Raw genomic sequence first — 27,730 nt, forward strand, 5'->3', positions numbered from 1 at the left:
ACAACTTAATTTCCTCTTGTCCTATTGTTTTGTAAACTGGAAAAGATCAACATCCACCTCACTACAACCTCCTTTCATGCAGTCGTGGAGAGCAGTAAGGTCTCACCTCAGTCTCCTTCTCTCCAGACTAAACAACCCCAGCTACCTCAATTGCTCCTTGTGAGAGCTGTTCCCTAGACCCTTCACCACTTTGTTGCCCTTCTTTGGAAGGGCAGCAATTCGATGTCTTTTCTGTTGTAAGAGGCCCCAGATCTGAACACAGTATTCAAAGTGCAACGCCACCAGTGCTGAGTACAGGTGGATAGTCCCGTTCCTGGTCCTGCTGGCCACACTATTCCTCACACAGACCAAGACGCTGTTGGCCTTCTCGACCACCCGGGCACACTGGTGGCTCACGCTCAGCCGGCCGTCTTCCCACTCCTTGCTATAAGCGTACCAGTAACAGACAACTCCATATCGGCAGCGAAAACCTCCCATCACATGGGAGGCCTAACGTTAAACCCGCCCTGAGGGGAGGGAACGTCCCCGCCCCTGCCGCCACTTCCCGCCCGCGCTTCCGGCGGCTGAGGACGTGCCGGGCCCTGCCCCGCCCCGCTCCGCTGCGGCGCCTGCGCGCGGCGCTACCGCGTACCCCGTACCCCGTACACCCGTGCGCGGTGTTGCCCTGGCGCGGTAGCGGCCTGCCGGTCGCAGGGAAGGTGGGACGCGCCGCTCCTGAGCGCTCGCACCCCTCCCCTCGCAGGGAGGCCGGGCCCCCGGCATGGAGGACAAGTACAGCGAGCAGTCCTTGGCCGGCGGCGGCGTACTGGGCCCGGTGGATGTGCCCAGCGCCCGGTGGATGTGCCCAGCGCCCGGTAACGGCGGTGGGGGTGGGAAGCGGCCGCATTGCTGGCTGGAAGGGGCCTCGTGGCGTGGTCGCAGGTGCCAACTCTCCTCTCTCCTTTTGCAGGTTGACTCGGTACATCGTGCTGCTGTGCTTCACCAAGTTCTTGAAAGCCGTGGGGCTGTTTGAATCCTATGATCTTCTGAAAACGGTCCACCTCGTGCAATTTATCTTTATAGTGCAGCTGGGGTGAGTGTGCAGGGAGTGAAGTCTTGTCCAGCACTGTTATGGCAGACTTTGTTTACACTGTTATCTATGAGCATCCAGCATATACCCTGCATTATGTTATTATAGGTTAATCGAGGAGAAGTTGTAGCAGCAGATCCAGGAAATCCTCTGTTCTCCATTATATCTCTGTTCACTGTAATTTGAAAAGTGTGGAGTATGTCAGGTTTGAAGGGATCCATAAGGATCACAGAGTCCAAATCTGTGCTCAGTATGGGGCTATCTAAAACCAAACCATGTGACTAAGAACATAGTCCACACATTTCTTGAACTCTTGACAGTTGCTGCCGTGACCACTTTCCTAAGGAGCGTGTGCCCACACTCTCAGTGAAGAACCTTTCCATAATGCCCAACCTAAACTTCCCTTGACACAGCTTCATTCCATTTCCTCACGTTCTGTTGCAAGAGTGGTCATCACCTCCTGCTCCGCTGGCCCCTGTGAGCGAGTTGTAGCTGTGATGAGGTCACCCCTCTGCCTTACTTTCTCCGAACTGAGAAAACCAAGTGACCTCAGGCACTCCTAAGTGGAGGCCTTTCACTATCTTGGTCACCCTTGTCTGGATGGACTTTCATAGTTTGATGTTCTATTGAGATGCCCAGAACTGCACACAGTACTTGAATTGAGGCCATGTTAGCGCAGTCTGTAGCGGGACAGTTGCCTCCCGTGGCCAGCTGGCTGTGCTGTGCTGTGCTTGGATGCACCCCAGGACATGGTTAGCCCTTTAGGCTGCCAAGGCACACTGTTGGCTCGTATTCAACTTGCCGTTAACCCAGACCACCAGATCCCTTTCTGCAGTGCTGCTCTCCAGCCTCTTGTCCCTTAATTTGTACATACAACCAGGACTATACTGTTTCAGTTGGAGAATTTGGCACTTGCTCTTGTTAAATTTCATATGGTTGGTGACTGCGCAGGTCTCTAGACTGTGCAGATCTCTCAGTAAGGCCTATCTACCCTCAAGAAACTTCAGTGGCTTAGCTACTTTAAAATTGATAATACTATGACAGTACTAATCATAAGAAATTCAAGCTTGTCCAAGTTTTCTTAAGGGTGTAGAAAACAAGCTTTCCTCCTTATAATTTGTATTCTGTAGTTCTCATGTAGTTCAACTGCTATTTCTCCTTGACTGAGAACTAAAGTGTGGAAAGTGATAGCAAATACACAGAAGCAACATTTGCACATACAATCCTACTTCATGTTTGCCTGCTAAAAACGTGGAAGAGCATTTTTGTAATAAATTTTGGAGGTTTGGGACGTTTAGAACCTCTTTTTTTCCTTTTATTTCAGATTTATTTACATTTCTGGTCTTCTCACTTACACGTTCCTAAGCATCGTAGTGTTTTTCCCCATCATTTACTCTTGACCCTAGCTGAGAAAGATGCATGCTGTTGCTTACCATTTCTAACAACTGTGTATTTAGAATACATATGCTGATAAACATTTCTAGGTACATACCATGCTAATAAAACCTGTAGTATTACTGATTCTCAAAACTTCTGAGATCAGGTGTTTTTAATTTTTGTAAATCACAGGTAGACTTTTCATTAGCCATTCTCTGAAGAATGTGCATTTTAAATTGTCATAGCCTTTGTACTGATATCTGATGCATGTAATGCAGCATAGAAAATAAAACTAGTCAGTGTGGCCTTCTAATGAAAAATGTAGAGAAAGTCATCTCATCAACGGAGATGGATACGAGGGACATAGTTTAGAGCTTGTTTGAATAAAAAGCTGGCTGCAAATATCCTAATAGAGAAAACTTTCTTCTTCTAACAGGTCTGCGATTTTTATGGTTTTGTTTCAAAAACCATTTTCTTCTGGGAAGGTGGTAACCAAGCGTCAGGTGAGTTGACATATGTATTAGTGCTTCACATGTTTGTAGATATTCTTGACTACATGGCTCTTGTGAAAAATGAAAGCAGAACAAGGGTTACTCCACTTGAAAGATGCAATTGCAGTTTCCAGAAGTGTGTAAGTAACTTTTTGTCTAGTGTGGTGTAGAAAACAATCAGGTTTTTTAGCTCTTGTAAAATCCTTTTGAAAGTATTGTGAAGACTGTTTTGGGGCTTCATGCAAGCATCTATTAAATACTGGATTATCAGCTTTGACAGTTATGAAGGGCAGTTTCTGGATTGCCAGAACATCAGAGTGCCCTAGTCATGACCCCCATGCCAAAACTGCATTTTTTCACAATGCATCGTGATACATTTTTCTGTGCTCTTCAGACCTCTCTTGAGTTCCCAGTATCCTGAGATGTCACAGTAGGGCCAGGTTGGAACTTCTGGTTGTGTCAGAAAAAATTTCTCATCACATGCTCTGTATTCGTCTTAGGTTTATGCAATTGTGTGCACAAAAACTCAATCACATGCAGTGTCATCAGTATATGTGCTAATCAGTATCTGAAGGATAACCTGTTACAAATGCTTTCCTCTCTATTTGTACAGCTACTGCATGCAAGAGTGCTAGCAATAGGGTGTTTATTTTGAAACTGTGGAGAAAATAATAATGAAACACATTTCTTTTGTAGTGGATCAAAATCTTTAAGCATGCTGTTGTGGGATGTATCATTTCACTCTTGTGGTTTTTTGGCCTTACTCTTTGTGGACCACTGAGGTAACTATACATTTACTTCAAAGAGTGTTTTATCCTTTTAAGCTAATTTTTGTGGTCTTTCCCTACCTTGCACCTTTGCTTTTTGTTTTGTGTCTGTTAGCCCGTAATGCCAAACTCTTACTTAGTTTTTGAAATTTTAGATGATCTTTATGCATTTTCCTGTGAACTCTGTCCTTGTCAAAAGCTTCATCTAGTTTTCTGTAGAACTTGTAATTTTCTTTGTTTATTTTTTGACAAGACACTAGTGAAATTCTTGATAGTGCTTAAACTATGGATGTGAGTGATACAAGATCACTGACTGTTGTACTGACTGTGGTTTTCATCATTTCCTTACTCACCTTAATGTAACCTCAACTGTTTATTTAACTGTGTGAAGACTATGACTTGGCAGGTAGCGATAGCTGCTTGTAAATACTGTGACAGTGCTGATGTACTGTCAGAAATCACGGTTAACATATTTGAAAGCATCTTTCATTAGAGAGAGAAAGGTAAAACCTTACATGGTATGTTTCATGCACTTGAAGTTATATCCCCTACACAGGAGAAGGCCTACCAGAGAATAATGGCATTTCTTAATATGTTGGTGCCTTCCTGGCTGCTGGTGGTCTTCTCAAAAAAAAGCAGTAACATGGGCCCTAGCAGATTGTATTTTTATGCAGAGAATGGCAGAAGCATTGGGTGAACTTGACAGTGATTATTGCTTTCATCTTTGCTCTGGAAAGCTTGTTAGTCAGCCTTTGCTATCTGAATGCGATAGGTTGCAAGTTATAGTTTCTTATTTTCAGCAGTTAAGAGGTTCTGAGGTTGCAGAAACTGCTAGACCATCAATACCTCAATAAACAGGATAAAATAGAACAGGATAAAATAGAACAGCATCTCTTTTTTCTGGGAGCCAGAAACTTCAGTTTAGAGGAGGTATTGTTTAGGAAACAATAATTACTCCATCTTGAGCAAGTCAGTATCTTGTTATGTTATTTGAAGTAGGTTCAATTTAAAGTATGTTATTTGAAGTATGTTCAATTTAAAGTAATCTATAAATTAATAATTCTAATCTGTTCCTTGAGTTATGAAGTTCTTTGTTTTGTGATATATGTATCAGTCCACAGCTAGATTTGTTGCTGCTGAAGGCAGAGATTTGCATTTTTCCTTCTGAATTGTTCAAACTTGCTGTTGAAATCACATGATAAATATTTGACTGCTGAAATATTTTGACATATTTTAGCTGAAATACAGTGTATCGATCTTGTAAGGTAAACTCCTTGTACATGGACTTTTTTTATAGGACATTGTTGCTGTTTGAACACAGTGATGTGGTTGTGCTATCACTCCTTAGTGTCTTGTTCACAAGCTCAGGTGGAGGACCAGCAAAGGTATTTAAAAATCTATTATAGCAAGTGTAAAAATAGTAAATGCTATAAATTCAAGTACTTCTGTACCTGGAACAAAAAGTGTTTTGGAAACTCTGCTTTTTCTAAATGTATTTAGTGGTGAAATAATAAGATGTGCTACTTGAAATAATAAATGTGGCACTAAGCAAGAAACAATGGGTGATGCTAGTGGACATCCGTTGCAGATACCTGAGAAGTTTTTCTGTTTGTAGGTGGAAAGAACCTTGAGAATTATTTTTGACCTTCAGCTTGCTTTCTGACAGGAATTTAGGTTCAAGCTGTGAAAAGCACATGTGTGTGTAGTGGTCCTGGCCTTCAGGCACTGAAGTCCTGCAGTAGTCTCCTGATCCTTGCCTAGCCTCTTCAATGTCTGTAGCTTTTCACATACTTTGTTTTTTCTGCCAAAATGTTAAGTACTTTAATGTCTACATAAGTCTATATATGTGCTGAATACTTGGGCCCAGTCTTTCACTTAATCAGAGCTCTGTACTTGAGATAATCTTTATCTGATACGCAAAATGTTCTCTGTCTGTGCCTGATCATCCCTAAATGGAATGAGCTTATCCCAGCACTCAGCAGTCTTTGCCACTTTCACTTAGAAACAATAATAACTGGTGAAAGATACTTTGTGATGTCATATACCTGAGACTAGAGTATTTGTTGTGTAAGAGAAAGTGGCTTCGGTGCCACCCCAGGCTGGGAATTTTGAAATCTCTGCCTTATACCCTTATACCCTAATTACTTTTAGGCTGGCCATAGAGTGAATAGCACAGTCATCTGCTCTGTTACTTCTATGCCTGCCCCCCTCAAACTGAGATGCTTGGGGCATCGTGAAGCTCTTCATCTACAAAACATTTCATTTTCTCCAGCCAACCACCCAAAGCATAGACACAAACTTTCAGAGAGGTTCTTTGTCAATCTGTATTTTAGTGGTCTGGGCTTGGCAGTTAAGCCGCATATCTAAGCAAAAACAAGGAGGCAATAACCCTGTCCTCTTAAGTGTTTCAGCTTTATGAGATAAACTGTAGCAGACTTTCTAAAGCTTGAATGTGATAGCTGTATTTGTCTTCTGAGTATGAATTTTAATAGCATTTTTTAGCTCTGCAATTCAGTGTCTTCCCAAGCTGAAGGATACCAAAGTTGCAGCATCTTAAGTCAGGGTGGTAAAAGCTCTTGGACCTGGGATTTCATTGCTGACTCCATCCCTTCCCCACAGAAGCACTGCAGAGCTCTCCTGTATCAGAGCCATGGCACAGCAGTTTAGCATTTACCTCCCCCGAGATGACATTCTGCAGCTTCTCCACTAGATCTTGTTTATAGCTCCTTGATGGTAAAAAAATACTAAATCATCAGTCTTAAGAAGCTGTACATTCTGGCGGGTAGAAACACCCCATGAAGAAGTTGAAGTTTGTAAAATTCAGGTTTCTGGTTTTTTACAGTGGTGATTTGCCCTGAGTTATCTGGTAAATCTGAAAACCAGAAATAGATACAAGATTACATTGTCAAGGTCACTTTTTAAATTATTGTTTTTTCTAACTGAACTAAAATAGGCAGGAAGAAGAGAGGTTGGGGACTTGATTTCCTGTATTTTTTTACGTTAATCTGTTACAGCACATTAAAATATTTGTGATTTTTTTTGTTTTTTTTTTTACAGACAAGAGGTGCTGCATTTTTCATAATAGCTGTCATCTGCTTACTACTTTTTGATAATGATGACCTCATGGCTAAAATAGCAGAACATCGTATCCTTTTCCTGTGTGTAAGAGCAAGGACCTATTACTAGGAGAGGAGAGAGAATGTGAAGTTTTATGCACTGAGTTAAATATGCTTGCATTTTTCTTCACAGGAATCTTACCTTCTGAGACCCTTATAGCCTGAGGTTTTAGTTTTACATCTAAATATTGAATGCCACATGAATGGCATTGCTTACTCTGATAACTTAGAATGCAGCTAGAGATTTTAAGTTCTAGTTAAAAGCTCCTGCCCATCTGCACATATCAGACCACTTCAGTCTAGAAAGGCTAGAAGCCTTTCTAGTCAGTTCTCCTGGTTTTTGTAAGTTCTAGACATAATGGCTGTAGCCGAAGTGTGTACAGGAAATAGTTGAGTCTGGCTGGCAGTCGTTTGTGTATATCCAGAAGGATTCATGGGGTCTTAAAATCATAGAATGGTTTGGGTTGGAAGATCTTTGTCGTCCACCTTCCCTGCAGTGAGAAGGGACATCCTCAACTAGATCAGGTTGCTCAGAGACCCATACAACTGACCTTGAACATGTCCAGGGATGGGGCATCTACCACCTCTCTGGGCAACCTATTCCAGTGTTTTACCACCCTCACTGTAAAAAAATTTCTTCCTTATATCTAGTCTGAATCTACCTTGGTTTAATTCAAAACCATCACCCCTTTTCCTGTTGTTACAGGTGCTGTGAAAAAAAAATATCCCCATTTTTCTTACAGGCCACCTTTAAGTACTGAAAGGCCAGAGTAAGGTCTCCCCAGAGCTGTGTTTTCTTCAAGCTGAATAACCCCAAACTTAGCCTTCATAGGAGTGGTGCTCCATCCCTCCAGTCATTTTTGTGGCCCTCCTCTGGACCTGGTCCAACAGATCCATGTCCTTCCTATACTGAGGAGTCCCCAGCTGACACAGTACTCCAAGTAGGGTCTCAACAGAGCAGAGTAGAGTGGCAAAATCACCTCTCTCAACCTGCTGGCCACAATTGTTTTGATGCAGTACAGGACAAAGTTGGCTTTCTGGGCTGTGAGCACACATTGCCAGCCCATGTCTGGCTCCTCATCTACCAGTACACCCAAGTCCTTCTCTACAGGGCTGCTTTCAATCACATCATCCCCCAGCCTAAATTGATACCAGGGATTGTCCTGACCCAGGTGCAGGACCTTGTACTTGACCATGTTGAAACCTGTTGAACCTGTATGAGGTTCATACAGGCACATCTCAAGCTTTGTCCTGGTCCCTCTGGATCACATTGGATTCATCAGGCATGTCAACCACAGCACTTGGTTTGGTGTCATGTGCAAATTTGTTGAGGGTATGCTTAATCCCACTGTCTGTGTCATTGATGAAGTGTTAAACAGCAGTGGTCCAAGTAAAGACCCCATCTAGACATTGTTCTTCTGGCCAGTAATCTCTGGATGTGACCATCCACCAGCTGCTTATGCACCAAACAGGCCACCCATCAAAGTCATATCTCTCCAACTTGAAGAGAAAGATACTGTGGGAGACTGTGTCAAAACTCTTATGGAAGTCCAGGCAGATGACATCCATAGCTCTTCCCTTGGCCACTGATGTAGTGACTCCATCATAGAAGGCCACTAGGTTGGTGAGGCAGGACATGCCTTTGGTGAAGCTATGTGGTGAATCTGTCCTCCATGTGCCTTAGCATAACTTTTATGAGGATCTATTCCATGATCTTCTCAAGCACAGCAGTGAGTCTGACAGGATGGTAATTTCGAGAGTTCTTCCTTCTGCCCATTTCAGAGATGAGTGCAGTGCTTTCCTTTTTGCAGTCACCAGAGAGTTCACCTGACTGCCAGGACTTTTCAAAGATGATGGAGAATGACTTAAAGGTTGTTTTGTGCTTTTGCACATGTGGTAATCTCAGTTCATCTGCTATGCTGAAAAGTGCATTTAAACTGCAAATGGAAGCTAACATGCTTTCAAAGCCACTGAGTAAAATGGAATGAATTCTGAAGTGAATTTTCAACATGTCGTCTCATCATAATAAAGCATACTGGCAGAAAGTGGTACATGTAAGGACAGGTACTAAAAATGAGCACGGTGAAAACCTGGAATTAGAAGTTCAAATGGTATCTTCAGGAAAAGTGTGAATTAATCTATTGAGCTCTCAGTGAGTAAGTGTATTGATAATGTGCTCTTTAGTGGTTTTTCCCAAACCTATCACAATTTTAATATTTGCTGCATTGTGTTAGTCAATTACTTTTTCTGTATATCTAGAAGGTGGAAAGATTAAGATCAGATTTTATACACCTCATTGTTAAAGTGCTTTTAGTGAAAAGCAATTTTTAATGCTGTTGAAAATATTTTTTTTAAGTCCAGTTTAGAATATTAACATAAATCCTGTATTGTGACTTCTGTGCAGTATTGAACAGTGACTGTGTGACTGTGCTCTTAAGTTTAAAAATCTCTTTTTTGTTCTCAATATATTTAACTTGATTTCTGTGGAAATATTTTCACCTTTCCTAAATTTAAGGATCTGACAAACCTTAAAGCTTCATTTTTCCATGGTCGTCTGCTACCTCTACCTGTTGTTTGTCTTTTTTTTAAATTTAAAAAAACCGGAAGAAACTCTTCCTTAATTTATTTTTTATTTAGCTGAGGGACATCACGACAGTGCTCTTACCCATGTTCTGTATACAATCATTGCTTTCCTGGGTGTTGCAGATCACAAGGTAAGTAACTTGTATTTCAGTAGATTAATACTTACATAAATTTTGTAGCTAAGAATTTCACCAGCTCAGAGCTAGTCCAAGCCTAAACCAAAACCAAAGAACTGAACAGCACTGTGTTTTTTACGTCCTGCTCAAATATGAGCAACAAACTATACAATATTCAGCTTGTGTAGGTGACAAGGACTTTTCTGTAATGCCTAACTAAAAAGTCTTGTTAAAGTTGTTGTCATCAGTGTTGAGGATTTTCATAATTCTTTGCATATAGGCTCTTTGTTGCTTACTTTTAGGATGTGTATTTTGTTGCTGCTTCTTCATCTTTCCCTAGTCTTACCTTTACATTAGGCACTTGTATTTAAAGACAGATTCTGATACTTCTCAGTTTTATAGTCCCATTATAAGTGGTGGCTTGAAAAGCTCATCAAAAACTTAGGGTAGGTGATTGACCTGGCTGATTGAGTTGACAGCATTGAAGACTAAACTAGAGGAAAAAAACAGAGAGCAGCTGAGAAAGTAATATAAATGTAAACGTTCGAGAGACTGTCTAACTGCACAAAGCAAGTGTGGTCTAAAGGGAGATGAGATTCTCTGTATATTGTGATTAATTTATAGATGATTCTTAAATAAAATACTGTGAAAAATGTGGTATGGTGCTGTGTGCATTTAGCCTGTATCCACGGCTAAACTACAGCAGTTGCTCTATCACCCGGTTACCCCTCCCCAGCAGAGAAGGAAGATTGGGAAGAGGAGAAGAGAGGGTTGAAATGAAAATGGATTTTATGAAACAGAACAACTAATACCAATGCCAGTACAACAGAAGCCCATGTACTCAGCCCAGTGAAGCTGGTCACAGATGGTTTGTGACTGCAGTGTAGAGCAGTCACAAATGGGAAGGCATTCCTTGTGAGCAGAATGATAAGCAAGGCCTTCTAGGCATGCAGAGAAGCAGGAGGAGCTCAAGCCCAAATAGGAGCCCCTGTCCTCGGCAAACTGCCCCCTGTTTATGGTATGGGATACATCTATGAGCCAGCTTGCATCAGCTGCCCTGGCTGACTTGAAATTGCTAATGACCTGCAGACCATGGCTGAGCTATGAATCTGTCCCAGTGAAACCAAGACAGGTGTGATCAAAGGTAAGTGGATGAAAAGGTTGTGAAAGGCTTAGTGGCCGTAACACAATAATGCTTCTGTGCTTCATGTATGCTTTCAACCCTTTTTTAATAATAGAAGATGGTAAAACAAGTTCTGTGTAATTTTTCCTTTCCCTTGTATGCCATTCACTGCGAATTTGTTGCTGGTTTTGCCAATTAACACTGTTGAGAGTTTCAAACTTCCAATTTGTATTAGGCTATTGAGATTAGTGCTGAGGTGTAACTGTGTATAGTAGGACACAGTTAACTGAGTTACAGTTGCGGGAAATATCCTATCTTTTGTTGACAAGGAAAGCGTCACTTTGTTTGGAGTGGGGTATTTGGCTCTTAAGAAATGCTAAAAGGATCCCTCTGTGTTTCCAGGGAGGAGTACTGCTTCTGGTACTGGCATTGTGCTGTAAGGTTGGGTTTCACATGGCTTCCCGAAAACTGTCTGTAGATGTAGGTGGAGCAAAACGCCTTCAAGCTTTGTCCCATCTCGTTTCCGTTCTCCTGTTGTGCCCATGGGTCATTGTCCTCTCTCTAACAACAGAGGTAAGATAGCAAGTAGAAAAAGAAATAATTTTTGTTAATGCTTCTGCTTCTGAAGGTAAATTCAAATCTTTCTTTAAAAATATCTTTAGGATTACCAAAGTTACCATATTTATTTCTATAGTAAGCTCTGTTTTAAAATTTTCCCCTGTATTTTGATGTATAACTGAATGATGCCATAATTTCCTCTTTCATGTGATAACTTTATTTCATTTTTCTAGGTCAGATATTATGCAGGATTCATATGTTATTCTTCATTGAAGAAGAACTAATGACTGTACAAATGCAGAGCCTTTTTATTCCTGAGGAATAGGTTATTGTAATTTAAAGACATACTTGTTATACCTGCATCCTTAGGGAGAGACCATTGCAAGCATGGCCTTGTGTGTGGCATTGCTTTTAAGCACGTGCAAGGATTTAAAGTAAGGTACTGTAGTGCACATTAGCTGTATGAGGCTTTCTATGGCCAGACTGTTGGTTTATATGCTAAGCTGAAAATGTGGAAGTATCACAGGGTCACAGAATGGTAGGGGTTGGACAGGACCTCTGAAGGTCATCTAGTCCAACCACCCTTCTGAAGTGGCTTCTTCTAGATCAGGTTGCACTGGAATGCATCTGGTTGGATTTTGAAAGACTTCAGAGAAGGAGACATCCATAACCTCTGCACAGCCTGTTGCAATGCTCCATCACCCTCGAAGTTTAGGTGGCACTTCCTGTTTTCTAATTTTTGCCCATTGTCTCTTGTCCTGTTACTGGACACCACTGAAAAGGGCTGGCCCCATCCTCTTGGCACCTGCCCTTCAGATAATTACAAGCATTGATAAAATCTGCTCTCAGTCTTCTTTTCTTTCTGCCCAGATGACCAAGAAGATCAACAGCATCCTGGACTGTGTCAAAACTAGTGTGCCCAGCAAGAGTAGGGAAGTGCTTGTGCCCCTGTACTCAGCCGTGGTCAGGCCACAGCTTGAGTATTGTGTTCAATTCTACACAGTAAAAGACATTGAGATCCTGGAGTACATCCAATGAAGAGCAACGAGGCTGGTGAGGAGTTTGGAGGGCATGTTGTACAAGGAATGACTGAGGGAAGTGGGGTTGTTTAGTCTGGAGAAAAGAAGGCTAAGGGGAGATCTAACTGCTCTCTACAACTACCTGAAGGGAGGTTTGAGTGAGGACAATGTTGGTCTCTTCTCCCAAGTAACAATTGATAGAAAGAGAGGATATGGGCTTAAGTTGTGCCAAGGAAAATTTAGATTGGATGTTAGGAAAAACTTCTTTACTGAGAGAGTGGCAAAGCATTGGAACAGGCTGCACAGGGAAGTGACGGAGTCACCATCCCTGGAGGTGTTCAAGAAGCATGCAGTTGTGGAGGTAATTCAGGATATAGTTTGGCAGTCATGGTAGTCAGGTTATGGTTTGACTCGATGATCTTAAAAGATCTTTTCAGGTGTTAACCATTCTAGGATTCTCCAGGCTAAACAGTCCAGGTCTCTCAGCCTCTCCCTGTGAGAGAGATGCTCCAGTCCTCTCATCTTTGTAGCCCTACACTACAAATAGTTTCCTGTCTCTCTTGAGTGGGAAGCTCAGAACAGGGCACAGTTCTCCAAGTGTGGCCTCACCAGGTGTCATGGAGAGGGGGAATAGGGATGGAGCATGGTGATTATTAATTATGAATTATGAAAATATGAATTATGAAAATTATTATTTACTATGATTATGAGTATTCGATTAATAACTTTATATATATTGATTCGGATGCACAGTTGTAATAATATAGACCATAACTGATTTAGTATTTACAATCATACCCAATTATAATATTTACAGTCAATTTCTACTTAAGGGAACTGTGTCGGTGTGAGCTGAAATTCCCCCCCCCACCGACAATAACCAGGCTACCCCAGTCTGGAAGCAAATGAAGGCTGTATTTACAAGCAGAGAAATGCAACGAATATGTACAAATATATACAATCAACAGAAAAACACAGCCAAGCTCCCTTTGCTTCCCCCCAAAGGGGACCCTCCCAAAGGGGCCTCCCTCTCCCAGGAGCTTCCCCCCCAGACCCCCCTGGACAGAAAGCAGAGTTAGTTAGAGCAGAAAGTTGTTAACTTAGCTGCCAAGGTCAGTACGTGTTATCTTCAGCCAGAAGAGAAGAAGAAACAGCAGCCAGACAGCCCAGCAACTGCCCCGACTGCAGAACGCAGAATGTGCAGGGTGCCCCACTTTGTTTTGGGTAATAGTTCTTAAACATTTCTATCTATCCAATGGAAGTGTTTAGAACAATCGTTATTTTGCTTTCTTACACCCAATAGTGACTTATTTACACTCTTTCACTTTCTCTGTTCTGAACTTTGCAAGGAAAAATTAAAAAGACAGTTTCAAACCATCACAGGGAACGAAAGGGTGCAGTTCCGCCGCTTGTCCACTAGATGGAGACTCAACAAGGCGCTTGCGGCTGCTAGCTATGTGTAGAGATATTTATAATGTCACAAGGCAGGTTAAGCTGGAAGTATCACGCAGCTCTGCGCGGGCGCTTTGAATAGAAGGTTGCTGAATGTTATACACATAAAGATATATTCTTTCTATGCAGCGAGACAAATTGCCGGATCACGCGGGCTCGCTGGGTATCTGCTTTCTGCCGGAGGCTGGCCCCGTTCAGGCGGCGACTTTCTTTCTCCCTCCCAGTTCTGTGGGGGGAGCAAGGCTGGCTTTCTCCTCCTGCGGTCTGCGGGAAGGGCAGTTCGCTTCTTTGTCCTCCCGCGGGCTGCGGGGAGGGGCTGGTTCCCTGACTGGAGGATCGGCTCAGCAGGGCCAGGTCCTTTTGGTGTTCGGCCCTCGCGATCGAGGGTGGTTCCCGTAGGCGGGTTTCGGTGGGGGTGCGGTGACACGATGCTTCCCCCCTCGGCTCGGCTCGAGGTGAGCTGGCTTGCCGCTTCTCTCGGCAACTGCTTTCCGTTTAAATTATAATGGTACAGTTGTTGCCTTGACTTCAATGGGGAGGCTAATCTTTTGCTCTCTCTTTCCCTGGGGAAATCCCGGGTGCTTCACCCTAATACGGGCTGCGGAGCGGCTACCATGGGCGGCTCCCTTTCTCTCCTGCGGACGGCGGGGGCTACGCAAAATGCATTTCTGCTTATGGCTGCTTATGGCTACTTAATTAGCTTGCAGCAAAGCTGGACTAGCTGGCTAGGCTTAGTCCTTCCCCTTCCGGGTTACAGCTTACCCTCTCTCGGGGCTTCCCTCAGTCCTTTTTGACTGGGTCTACGACGTCAATCGGCGAAGGGATCTCCTTTGCAGGTTCCTCGAAGTGTCCCGGTGGGCTGGCTTCTATGTTCGCAGAGGCTTCCAGTATGCTTGCGCGTGAAAAGACTTAAAGCTGACGCATTGCGAGTCGCATAACGAGTGAAAGCAAAAGGAGAGAGCAATGTGGTGACAAATGGAGCAATACTTATAGATACTCTAGGCTGGAGCTAGCCAATGGGCACACTTGCCAACAACCTGCTTCCACCTATAGAAAAGGTGAAGCTAGAATTATGCCCTTAGATGGCAAGAGCATAGGCATCCCATTGAGATGGGGTGCCTGCAGTTGTTTATTCCCTTGGGAGACAGGCTGTCTTTTTGTCCTCCTTTCCTGAAAGGAGGGTGGAAGGGGGGACTTCCCAGAACATGTTGGACAAATTAGCTAGTATCTAGGGGCATAACTCTGGGCATGTGATGCCTTCACTACACCAGGGCAGAATAAAGAGGGAGGATGAACCTCCCTCTACCTGCTGGTCGCACTCTTATTAATGCCCCCAAGGATGCCATTGGCCTTCTTAGCCACAAGAGTGCACTGCTGGCAAATGGTGAACTTGTCCACCAGAACTCCAGGTCCTTCTCTACAGCACTGCTTTCCAGCAGATCAGCCCCTAACCTGTACTGGTGCATGGAGTTACTCCTCCCTTGGTGCAGGACTCTGCACTGGCTCTTGGTGAACTTCATGAGATTCATAGAATATCATAGAATAGAATCAAGAAGGCTGGAAGAGACCTCAAAGATCATCGAGTCCAACCTGTCACCCTAAACCTCATGACTATCTAAACCATGGCACCAAGTGCCACGTCCAATCCCCTCTTGAACACCTCCAGGGATGGTGACTCCACCACCTCCCTGGGCAGCCCATTCCAATGGCCAACCACTCTCTCTGTGAAGAACTTTCTCCTCACCTCCAGCCTAAACCTCCCCTGGCGCAGCTTGAGGCTGTGTCCTCTTGTTCTGGTGCTGGTTGCCTGGGAGAAGAGACCAACCCCCTCCTGGCTACAACCTCCCTTCAGGTAGTTGTAGACAGCAATGAGGTCACCCCTGAGCCTCCTCTTCTCCAGGCTAAACAGTCCCAGCTCCCTCAGCCTCTCCTCATAGGGCTTGTGCTCAAGGCCTCTCACCAGCCTCGTTGCCCTTCTCTGGACATGCTCCAGCAATTCAACATCTTTCCTAAACTGAAGGGCCCAGAACTGGACACAGTACTCAAGGTGTGGCCTAACCAGTGCTGTGTACAGGGGTACAATGGCCTCCCTGCTCCTGCTGGCCACACTATTCCTGATGCAGGCCAGGATGCCATTGGCTCTCTTGGCCACCTGGGCACACTGCTGGCTCATGTTCAGGCGGCTGTCAACCAGTACCCCCAGGTCCCTTTCTGCCTGGCTGCTCTCCAGCCACTCTGACCCCAGCCTGTAGCTCTGCATGGGGTTGTTGTGGCCAAAGTGGAGCACCCAGCACTTGGATTTGTTGAATGCCATCATGTTGGACTCTGCCCATCTGTCCAGCCTGTCAAGGTCCCTCTGCAGAGCCCTTCTACCTTCTAACAGTCAACACCTGCTCCCAGCTTGGTGTCATCTGCAAATTTACTGATGATGGGCTCAATCCTCTCATCCAGATCATCAATAAAGATATTGAACAGGATGGGGCCCAGCACTGATCCCTGGGGGACACCACTAGTGACAGGCTGCCAGCTGGATGTGGCACCATTCACCACCACTCTCTGGGCTCGGCCCTCCAGCCAGTTCCTAACCCAGCGCAGAGTGCTGCTGTCCAAGCCACAGGCTGACAGCTTGGCCAGGAGTTTGCTGTGGGGGACAGTGTCAAAGGCCTTGCTGAAGTCCAGGTAGACTACATCCACAGCCTTTCTTACATCCACCAGGCTGGTCACCTGATCATAGAAGGAGATCAGGTTGGTGAGGCAGGACCTGCCCTTCCTAAATCCATGTTGGCTGGGCCTGATTCCTTGGCCATCCTTCAGGTGCGCAGTGATTGCCCCCAAGGCAATCTGCTCCATGATTTTCCCTGGCACTGAGGTCAGGCTGACAGGCCTGTAGTTCCCAGGTTCTTCTGTCCGTCCCTTCTTGTGGATGGGCGTCACATTGGCCAGTTTCCAGTCTTCTGGGACCTCTCCAGTGAGCCAGGACTGGTGGAAAATGATGGAGAGAGGCTTGGCCAGCTCATCTGCCAGCTCTTTCAGCACCCTAGGATGAATCCCATCAGGTCCCATGGACTTGTGAATATCCAAGTGACTCAACAAGTCTCGAACTAATTCCACATGGATTTCAGGAGTACAACACTGCTCCTTGACCCCATCAACCAGTTCAGGAGGCCAGTTATCCTGAAGTCCTCCTGCCTTACTGTTGAAAATGGAGGCAAAGAAGGTATTTAGAATCTCAGCCTTCTCCTCATCCTTAGTTACAATGTTACCCTTCACGTCCAATAAAGAGTGGAGGCTCCTCTTGCCCCTCTTTTTAGCATTAATATATTTATAAAAATGCTTTTTGTTGTCCTTCACAGAAGCAGCCAGTTTAATTTCTAACTGTGCTTTTGCCTCTCTAATTTTTCTTCTACATGATCTAGCAACATCCTTAAACATATCACTAGTTGCCTCCCCCCCCTTTCCAAAGGCGATAAACCCTCTTTTTTTCCCTTAAATCCTTCAGGAGCTGCTTGCTCATCCAGGCCGGTCGTCTTCCCCGCCGGCTCGTCTTACAGCATGTGGGAACTGCCAGTTCCTTTCTGTCCGGGTCTTGCTGAATGGCAGCACAGCCTTCTGGTGTGTCAGCCATTCCTCCTCAGCAGACTTGCTGAGTATACTCCATCCCTTCATCCAGGTCATTGATGAGTATATTGAACAGGACTGGACCCAGAATTGACATCACTTGTTACAGGCCTCTAAGTAGACTGCACTACTGAGCACAGTTAATGTTTTAATGGTATGCTGAAGACACTGGTAATGACAATGAACTGAATCTAATGCCATATATGCAATCACATTTAATAGCGAACAGTTCTGTTTGAAATGTATCTTTTCTTGCAGAGCAAAGTAGAATCTTGGTCTGCTCTCATCATTCCTTTTGTGACAGTCATTTTTTTTGTCGTGATCCTGGATTTCTACGTGGAGTCCATATGCTCCGTCAAGATGGAAACTTCCACGTGTGCTCGATATGGATCCTTTCTTACTTTCATCAGTGCACTGCTTTTTGGCAACTTTTGGACGCACCCAATAACAGACCAGCTTCGAGCTATGAACAAGCCACCACACCATGAAAGCACAGAACATGTTCTTTCTGGAGGGGTGGTTGTGAGTGCTGTCTTCTTCATTTTATGTATGTATTCGTATTTGTCTGTTAATAAATCTATTGTCTGTTTGACTGGGAAGCCAATAAGGAAATATATGTGTGCAGAATTCTTTTGGATAGGCTTTTATGTATTCTTGAACAAAAGGGGCCTTTAACTTTATGCTCTTTTACTTCTGTCCACAAAACTAAGAATGTAGTATATCTGTGTGGAAGTTATGATGTAATCTTAGATAGCAATCAAAGGCAATGTTAACCTCAAGTTGAAATTGACAATTATTTTGCTGCCTGCAAATTTTATGTAATTTCATTTAATTGCTGATAAAAGCACATTATAAAAGCTGTGAAGCTTAGAAACAGCATCAAAAACTTCAATACTTCCCTTGCAGCTGCCAATATCCTGTCCTCCCCCTCCAGGAAAGGGCAGAAGGGTACCCTTATTGGCTATTCCCCTGAAGGCACTCTCTCTATAACTTCATGGGTGATGCATTACAGCAGAGCTCTCAGTCATTACCACGGTTTATTAAGGAGTCGCTGAAACAGATCCTTGAGGAATATGATTCCAGGCAGATCTTCTATTTCTTGTGCCTAAATCTAGTAAGTGCATGGGTGTTTTTTTTTTTCCAAACATAATTCTAGTAGTATATAGATAGTACCATTAGAAGAGTTGTTCTTTAAAAAATTCCCATGATTGATTGTTTTTAAATTGACTCTTTGTAGTTTCATTGGATGAACTGTTAAAATAAAAGGTTCTCAGGTAATCTTGCAGTAAGTAGCAGGTCACTTTGATTTGTTGTTGCAGTGCTGCACTGGTTCTGTTTGTAACTATTAGACCAGTAAGTATATATTTGTATGATGGTACATTTACAATTGAGGTATCTCAATATTACCAGCAGATAAGCTGAAACTAATTAAAGCCTTCCAGGATGGGGACAACAAAACAGTAAGTCTGGGATTTATTAGTGTAATTTTGGAGTAGGCTGGTTAATAGTAAGTCATAGAGGGAAAACGTTCATTAAAATGTTTCCTTGTGTATCTTTCCCAAAACTAACTCCAAAGATTGAAAGAGTAAGTTAATTAATGAAAAATGTGTTTACAAACCAGATCTATAGACAGTGTTGCTTTTACACTAATGGTAGGTCAGATCAGAACTGTTGCATTGCTTAACAATAAAATACTTAAAATTTTGTCTGCACAGCTTTAGTCTAACATTCTAAATGAAAACTTCAGTCAACTTTAAAGAGGGTTGTTTTCTTAGGTCTGAGTCTTTTGTGAGGGCAGGTTCAAAAATACCTATTGATTTGGCCTATGTCTTCTTCATATGAATTGGAGGAGTGAGATAATAGTCTAGAAATACTTGGAACAATACTTTTGAAAATGATATATCAAGTCCTATGAAAAGATGACAAAACATTAAATTACAGATTAATCTTCAAGGAAAAACTCAAACTTTCTTTTGTTTTAGGCTTTCACTTTTGTGGAGCTTTTTTATGGAGTATGGACCAACAGCCTAGGTCTTATCTCTGATGGATTTCACATGCTTTTTGATTGTTCTGCATTAGTGATGGGGCTTTTTGCAGCTCTAATGACAAGATGGAAAGCAACTCGTATTTTTTCCTATGGGTATGTATATTAGGTTCTTAAAGGACTATTGGTAAATTATTCTACTTACTCATTTTCAAAATACCCTGCTATAATGATATGTTTAGGGTGTTCTCATGGTCCATGCTTCTGTGGGGTTTTTTGCTATTCCACTTCCATCCCTGCAAAAATGTGACCAATACGAAATATTTTCATTTATCTCTAAATATAAAACTGAATATTGTTTAGACAGTACCTCATTCTGTAGATGCATGTATGTAAAACAAAAATATATGTTCAAAGTCAGTGTTTGTATGAAGATCTCAATTCTGCTGACACAATCAAAATTTGTATGGTTAAACTGCATAGCAGTTTAGCAGTTTGAAGACATAAATGTGCAGTATTTATAAAAAATTACCTTATTGTATCTTTATACTATATTTGGACAGTTGCAAACTAGCTACTGCTTGGTCAGAAATAAACAACCCAGAAATTAAGGCACAATGTTATGACACTTGTGGGAAGTAGGTAGGGAAGCTATCTTAAGTCTGCATTTAATGTATTATAAATTTATTTATTATAACTTTTAAATTCGCTCGGAGTACCCATTATTCACTCTCAAAAGTACATCCATTTGCTTTCAGGTATGGACGTGTGGAAATTCTTTCTGGATTTATTAATGGCCTCTTTCTGATGGTAATTGCTTTCTTTGTGTTCATGGAATCAGTAGCCAGACTGGTGGATCCTCCAGACATAGACACAAATATGCTAACTGTGAGTTCTGTCTTTTAATGGTGTTTGGCAGTTAATGATTTCATTTGTTTATCTTAATTTAAAAAAAAAAAGGTAACTATACTCAACAGATCTTGTGCCTCGTTTAACACACTCTATTTTTAAAACCACACTACATCTAGTTTTAAAATACAGAAATACATAGAGATGTGTATAATTTAGTTATAATAATTAAATTGGTTCTTTTCCAAGATGTTACAACCCTAATCTTTTTGGAGCCAGAATTCGTAACATTTTGCTGAGTGTGTTTATACTGTGGCATAAACAATCCTGAAGCCGTGGATGGCTAATCTTAAGTGTACCTGTGTGTCTCTACCTTCCACAGACTCTTCAGGGGCTCCCCACTTAAATTTTCAAACTTTAATTCCTGTCTTTCAAATTAAATAGTTAATTTTCTTGAAACTATTATTGCTTTTTATCGTGGAATTCTGCTAATCCAAGTCTTCATTTATCACATTTTCAACTTGACTTGTTTTATCCTTCTCTCTCGCACACACACAAATTTGTTTGCATCTCCTGCTGTCTTCAGTAATGGAGAAAGATTTTTATGTAGGCACAATTAGAAATGTGCATTGCTGAAATCAAAGACTGATTTTGAATTCTTTTCCTTTTTTATTCTTTAATATTTGCTCCATTTTCACTACTGATTTTGTTTCTTGGGGGTGGGAGGGATTACCCCTTCTAGATAAGCACAGTCTGCATAGACAAGGAAAGATAAAATAAAACCTGAGCAGGAATTTCTTAACTCCTTTATTAGCTGGAATTACTCTTATGCTTTACTGTTTTTTCAAGAGAGAAGTAGAAAAATAGCAAACAGTTAAAAAGCACAACTCAGGCAACAAAGCAGCAGTTGAAGTCTTCAGCTGATTTAATTCTAGATGAAAGTGTGTGTCCTAGATACCATATACAATTTATGCGTTTAGGTTTTCGTCAAGGAAAGCAAAGCAAAGCTCATATTTGGACCACTTCATCTCTTTTTGAAAGTCAATTCAATCATCCTTTCTTAAAACTAAATTTGCTATCTTGTTCTGATTTGTGAGTACTAGGTTTTGCGTTTTGGTGCTGTTTAGTCAGGTGGGTTCTTCAGGATGGTTGAGGAGAAAACTTCTTTTGAAAACCAGCTTATATCCTGAAAGGAGTATGATGAGGAATCTATACTACAGTAATCCTTCTGTTGATGTTAGTGCTTTCACAGTTTTCCTTAATCAGGTGCACAGTGTTTCTGATTACCATGTTTTAGAAAATAAACTTGAACAGCTGGGAAGGCATAGTGAAGTTAAAGACTTTTCTCCCTCTCACAGCCAGTCTCTGTTGGAGGGCTGATCGTAAACCTTGTTGGTATCTGTGCCTTTAGCCACGCACACTCCCATGGGGCTTCTCGGGGAGGTTGTCACTCACACGATCACAGCCATTCTCACCACGGGCACAGCCACAGCCATGGACACAGCCATTCCCACAGTGACCATGGGCACAGCCATGGACATTCCCACGGGTCTGCAGGAGGAAGCATGAACACCAACATGAGGGGCAAGTATAGATTGTTGAGTCATGAATATTGTATGTGATTTCCAGCAGACTTTGAAGATTTTGAGAATCAGTTTCAGCATCATTCTTAAAAGTCCCTCTCCATAAGGGATCTGACAGAGGTTCAACATGGTATACATTCGTTCCTTGGAACTGTTTTGTTCATTTATGAGTTTAATTGGAAGAAACATAACCTGAAAAGTTTCTTTGCATGGCTTTCATAGGTATGGGGTAATAGTGAAGAACCAATAAAAAGTGTTAATCTGCAGTCTTCACTAACATTAATGAACAGCCATTGTAAACCTTACTAGCTTTAAAGTCTTTGTTTCTAACTTCCATCTGGAAATGAAACGTCATTCTCTAGAAAGATACTACCATGCTACCAGATAGCTTGTGGCAGATGGGTGTAAAGGCACTGGGGGAGGAGATAAGCAGAAGAACAAAGGCAGCAATAATCTAGAATATGCTTTTTGTGATTCAGAAGATAAGGTGGAAAAGATGAAGCTTTCTTTTCCAAATCTAAAATCAGAAAGCAACTGGGAAGGCCAACATATATAAAAGTTCAGGATACCTCTTTCTAATAGGATGTTTTCCCTTGTAGTTAGAAAGTGATTATTCACCAACTGCTTGGCTTATAAAAAACATCTATAAAAAATGAGATTTTTGTGTAAGCTTGTCAGAGCATAAGTGTTTTAGTAAATACTCTCATGTTTCATTGGTTATTTTATCTCCTAATTCAGTTGGCTGCTCTGTTGTCTGGCCTTTTTGTGAAGTCTACCCATACTCTTTCCATACTCTTTCAAATTCTGATGCAGCAAGCACTGATGAGTTTTCTGTGCCCATTGAGTGTACATTAGGAATGCTACTACCATTAAAGCAGGATAAAGCATGACATTGCTAGCAGTAGTATGTAGACAGTCTTCTCAAGAAATTGGAGCAGAGTTGCTGTACAAAAACACTAAATGATACATTAATGTCTGCCCACATTAGGAGGCCAATAATTTTATGCTGATGCTTTTATCCTCTGTTAAGGATCATTGAGTCCTATACAGAGTTAAATGATTATGCTGTGTAGTACAAATCCCACTAATAATTCAAAGACTATTCACATTTGGTTTAATCTGTGAATGCTTGCCTAGATGATTGCACTGTAGAGTAATTTTTAACATTGATTTGTAATCAGACATTAGAAAAGTTAAAATGTTTTGTTTAATTTTGCATCAGATTAGGCACCTCTGTAGCTTGAAGGGTGTTCACTGCATTTAGTAAACTTAACTGTGTTTCCAGTATTGAACCTATACTTATATTTTAAACTAGACTTAATCATTCCATTTATTTTGTTTTCAGGTGTGTTTCTGCATGTGTTGGCAGACACTCTTGGCAGTGTTGGTGTTATAGTATCTACAATATTTATTCAGCAATTTGGATGGCTCATAGCTGATCCACTCTGCTCTCTTTTTATTGCTACGTTGATTTTTCTTAGTGTTATCCCACTATTGAAAGATGCCTGTCAAGTGCTTTTGTTGAGGATACCTCCAGAACAGGAGAAGGATCTCCATGCAGCTTTAGAAAAGGTCAGAACTACAATCCTAAATGTTTTCATATACAAACATACAAAGCTATAATAGATTTTAACAATTAGTAAATAGTTCAGTCTGACAACTTCCACTGTGTTTGACAACTTCATGTATTGAGTTGTTATAAACCTGTTTTGGGGAGATATAACAGAATTAGGAGTTCTATTGATTAAAGTTGTTTTGCAGCTGAAAACAAATTATGTATTTTTTCCTTTACAATTTGCTCATGATTTTAGGCAAGTGTGTTAAAACTCTGTGAAAGGTATTGGGTACTTGTAATACAAAATGTATATTTGTATATATTTTATAATTTAATATCTTGGGCAGTGGTATCTTCAAACACCACCCTGACTTATTTACAAAATGTATTCACAAGTTCAGTTATTCAGTTGTGGATTTCACACTGCACATACAAAGACAGTTAAATGATTTAAGCACAGATCTAACGTTTCCAATACAGCAATTCAAATTGGAAATACAGGTGCTGTGATCTGTGGTTTTCCCACAAATGGGATTCCATGGCAGATTGGCTGGGTACTCATGACTTGCTCCTCTGTCTGGTATCTTCCCAGATGCTGTGGCTATAATTCAAGCAGTCCTTGGCTTGGAGACAGCTAAGGGTCCTCTCTCTTGTCATGCCCAGTTCACAGTCTCAAGCTTGCCCTTGGCTTGGAGAGGGCTAGGGGGCCTCTCTCTTGTGCACTCCCCCTTGCTGGGCTGTAGCCTCTTCTGGGATTCAGTTCCCTTGGAGCTTTTCCCCTTTCTGCCTTGGTCCAGGTGCAAAGCCCTGGGTAATGTTGTCAGTCTGCTAGAGGAGGTTCTTCAGCTGCTACTCAGGCAGCATTTGGCTCTTGTTGCTGTCTGGGTGAGTACCGTGATGCGAGAGACAGGACAAAGCCTGATACAAGCAAAGTTGCCTGACTTCTTGGCTGGTTTAAATACTGTCCCAAGACAATTAATGCCCTTTGGTAACAGAGACTCTGGTAATTGTACCTATAGGATGGGGCATATCCAAACATGGCCAGGGGCACAGACAGTTCACAGCTGTGTTTCAAAGTTAATTACACGTGGTACATGTTTATCTGGACCCCAGGAAGTGTCCAGGTTTGCACATTCACAGGTGCTTACAATGTTAATCACATGTGCCATGTATTTGCCTTGGCCATCTGGACCCCAGGAACTGTCCAGGTTTGCACATTCACGGGTCTGGGCTAGGGCACATTTCAGGGTTTGACTCTTCAGGACAGTACGAAGAAAGTAATGTAGCGATCCCCAAAAGTTAGCAACCTTTTTAAGCTTGATGTGTACAGTTCAGTCCACAGGATATTATCTTGAGTGCCTGGAACTGCAGGTTTTCTTATTTGTTTATATTATGAAGGGCATGCTGTACAATAGGTGAGATGGCAAAAGTAAAGCTGTTTTTTTTTGTGTTACTTTTCCATCCTAGTCCATTCTCTTCCTGTCTGCTACAGTACAGTATTTACTTGGAGGACGTACTTAGTCTTCACAGTTGCTTCATTTAAAGTTCCTGACCCAAATTGTAGTGCAGACCTCAGTGTTGAGACCTCCTCTCTGTCAAAGAGCTGGTTACACATTCTTTGAGGATGGCATCAACTAGAAGTACCAAACCAGACTATCTTGATGGTGTCCTATTAGAGGAGGGGGAAATGTGTTCTTGTGTGCATGAGAGAGAAGAATGATTGGCAATTGGCTGGGAAAGACGTGCATAGTAAAAACAGTGAGGTGAAGAGTGGGGTTTCACTTTTTGATGAGGGAAGACAACAGTTCTGAGAAACTAAGGCAAAAGTACTTTTTGAAAACAATCAGAGCAATTTATTAAAAGGTAATAGGTAAAATATGTTTAAAACTACATCACAATAAAACAATATACGTATGTAGGTTGACCCCAGCCAGCAGCCAGGCATTCACACATTGATTTGTTTGCTTCCGCCTTTGCTGTCACCACTGCCTCTGGGACTGGAGAGAGAACAGGAAGAGCAAATGCACGAAAAATCTGGGAGCAATATAAAGTTTATAATATAAAGTTTAACAGGTGAAGGAAAGAGGGGATAAAAACAGCGGCGCGCTGCCTCCCTCCTCAGCCAGACTGATAGCCACATGGTCTGTAAGAAACAGCCACTTTGAGAGGCAAAAAGCCCATTTCTTTCTCTACCCAGTTTTTATTGCTGAGCATGGCATTACATGGCATGCACTGGCCAACTTGGCTTAGCTGTCCCAGCTGTTTCCCCTCACCGCAGTTTTTGTCCAGCCTGCCAGCCTACTATTGGGATGGAGGTAGAGTGGCAAAACCAAAAAACTTTGAGAGAGTCCAAGCACTGTTCAGGAACAGCCAAAACACTGGTATGTTACCAAAAATGTTACGGTTTAGCCATAAATCCAAAACAGAGCACATTACCAGTTGCTTGAAAAAAGTTCAATCTATTCTAGCCCGAATTAGCACAAAGATGATAAAAATTATAAGCTATGGGAAGATACTCTGTCCTTGAATTACATCCAGCTATGATGGAGAGTGAGGAAACAGATACCATAGGAATAGTTGAATGCCCAGCCAGTTTTCTAGTTGATCTGTCCATTGATGTTGCTGTGATCTGTACACTATGTATATTTTTCTCATTCTGTTTATCATTGCACATTTCATTGACTTTAGCTTTGTCTTCAACAGTAGTAGTGAGGTGACCTTTCAACACTGCATATTTCTGAATACAGCTTAGCTAGAAAGCTAAAAGAGCTGTACAGCTTTTTCCTGTGAAATACTTGCCACTGATGTCTGTGTGCATACATAAGTTTAAAGGTGTTCTTAAATTAATTGTTGCTAATGTAATTTCTTCACAGATTCAAAAAATAGAGGGAGTCATATCCTACAGAGATGCACATTTTTGGTGTCACTCTGCAAGTGTTGTGGCAGGTACAATACATGTGCAAGTGGTATCAGACATGATGGAACAGAGAATTGTACAGCAGGTAAGGTGCAAGGTTTTTGAACCCTTATGTCTTAATTTCTTGCTCCATAGACTTTTTTTCAGACATAGACTGAAATTTGGGATTATTTTTGTAGCTGATAATTAATGTCGGAGAGCGGGTCTCAAATACTGTACTTCCCCTTGCCTACTGGCCTGGAATTTGTTGCACAGAGTTGTTTGCTGAAACATCTACCCCCAAAAAAATTAGGAGTGGTTCTCACTGCTCCAAGAAGAGGAGGAGGAAGTGAATTTCACGCTACAAAACAGGCAGTAGATAGGAATATCTGGGTGCTGATTGTGGATTTATATCACTGGCTTGTGGATTTATATCTGCCTGTCTTGGCTTTTCCTCTTCCTTAAAAAGATACTTGTTTCCTTTTGCAAGACACCAAGAATTACCCATTATGCAAAGCTGCACAGCTATACTCTCTGAAGCTAGTCTTGGCTTTCCAGAAAACTGAGGGGTTTTATTACAGTGGGGTTTTTAAATCTACAGTATTTCAGAGCCAGAATACTGCATATAAAAGTGCAGTGCTATTGTCAATTGTACTGTTCTGTTCAGGTTACAGCAATTCTGAAAGATGCTGGCGTGAACAACCTAACTGTCCAAGTGGAGAAGGAAGCTTATTTTCAACACATGTCTGGTCTCAGTACTGGATTTCAGGATGTCCTTGCAATGACTCAGCAACTAGAATCCATGAAATACTACAAAGATGGTACTTACATCATGTAATACAAAGTTGTGTTTGCCAAAGGAGATGTGAATGATGAAGCTGTTGGATTCCATATTTGTATTTTTGTCAGGACATCTTGCACATATGTGGTACATGCACCTGCCCTGACAGGCAAAACCCTGACCGAAACACAAAACCCTTACAGACACTTGACAAAAGCCAGGGCTTGCTAGAGGCCTAATAAAGATCAGCTCGGCTCCTTATGGCCAATACAACAATACAGCAAGGTGTAGGCCCTTAGCCTGCTTTGTCATGGGCTTGCCTCCAGATAATTAGAGTCACCACAGTTCAGACTCTTCTAGGGTATAAATGGATCTCTGCCAGAGCTGGTTGCCTTGGAATAAGTGGACCTTACAGTCCTGAACTCTGTTTAGACTGGGATGACATGTAAGAATACTTATGCAGATTGAGTGAGTCCTAACCCTTACGTTGGTAAGCATCTGTTTCTTCTGGATATATTCTTAAGTGAATGGTCTTTTTGGGTTCTCTTAAGTGGAAGGATTTACCTTTATGACTGAGATCTTTTTTTGGTTCATCTTTCTAAAAAGAATATTCCTTAAAGCTTAAGAATCATATTCTTGAGTGACATTTGAACTTGTAATTTGATTTTGGTGGAAGGAGTGCCAAGGAATTTTGGTATACAATAAATTCACAGTTTGGGTAGCTACTGCTGGGGATATCTCTGTGACAACATGTGTACAGAAAAAAATGTACTATATATTTGAATTTTTTTAA

General features: G+C 42.0%; 1 protein-coding gene across 1 annotated transcript; it reads left to right on the forward strand.

Moving 5' to 3' along the window:
* The first annotated feature begins 760 nt into the window (after positions 1-760).
* Positions 761-27,730, forward strand: SLC30A5 (solute carrier family 30 member 5). The gene is given in 17 exon segments (XM_054397460.1): positions 761-834; positions 950-1,072; positions 2,883-2,949; positions 3,634-3,719; positions 5,002-5,089; positions 6,762-6,849; positions 9,458-9,534; positions 11,045-11,215; positions 17,548-17,836; positions 18,196-18,267; positions 18,270-18,403; positions 19,272-19,429; positions 20,032-20,161; positions 21,481-21,706; positions 23,051-23,277; positions 26,134-26,262; positions 26,824-27,730. Coding segments are annotated over 17 exon segments (2,310 nt in total). The 3' UTR covers positions 26,995-27,730.

Source organism: Indicator indicator, chromosome Z (assembly GCF_027791375.1).
Source record: "Indicator indicator isolate 239-I01 chromosome Z, UM_Iind_1.1, whole genome shotgun sequence".
Classification (NCBI taxonomy): Eukaryota; Metazoa; Chordata; class Aves; order Piciformes; family Indicatoridae; genus Indicator; species Indicator indicator.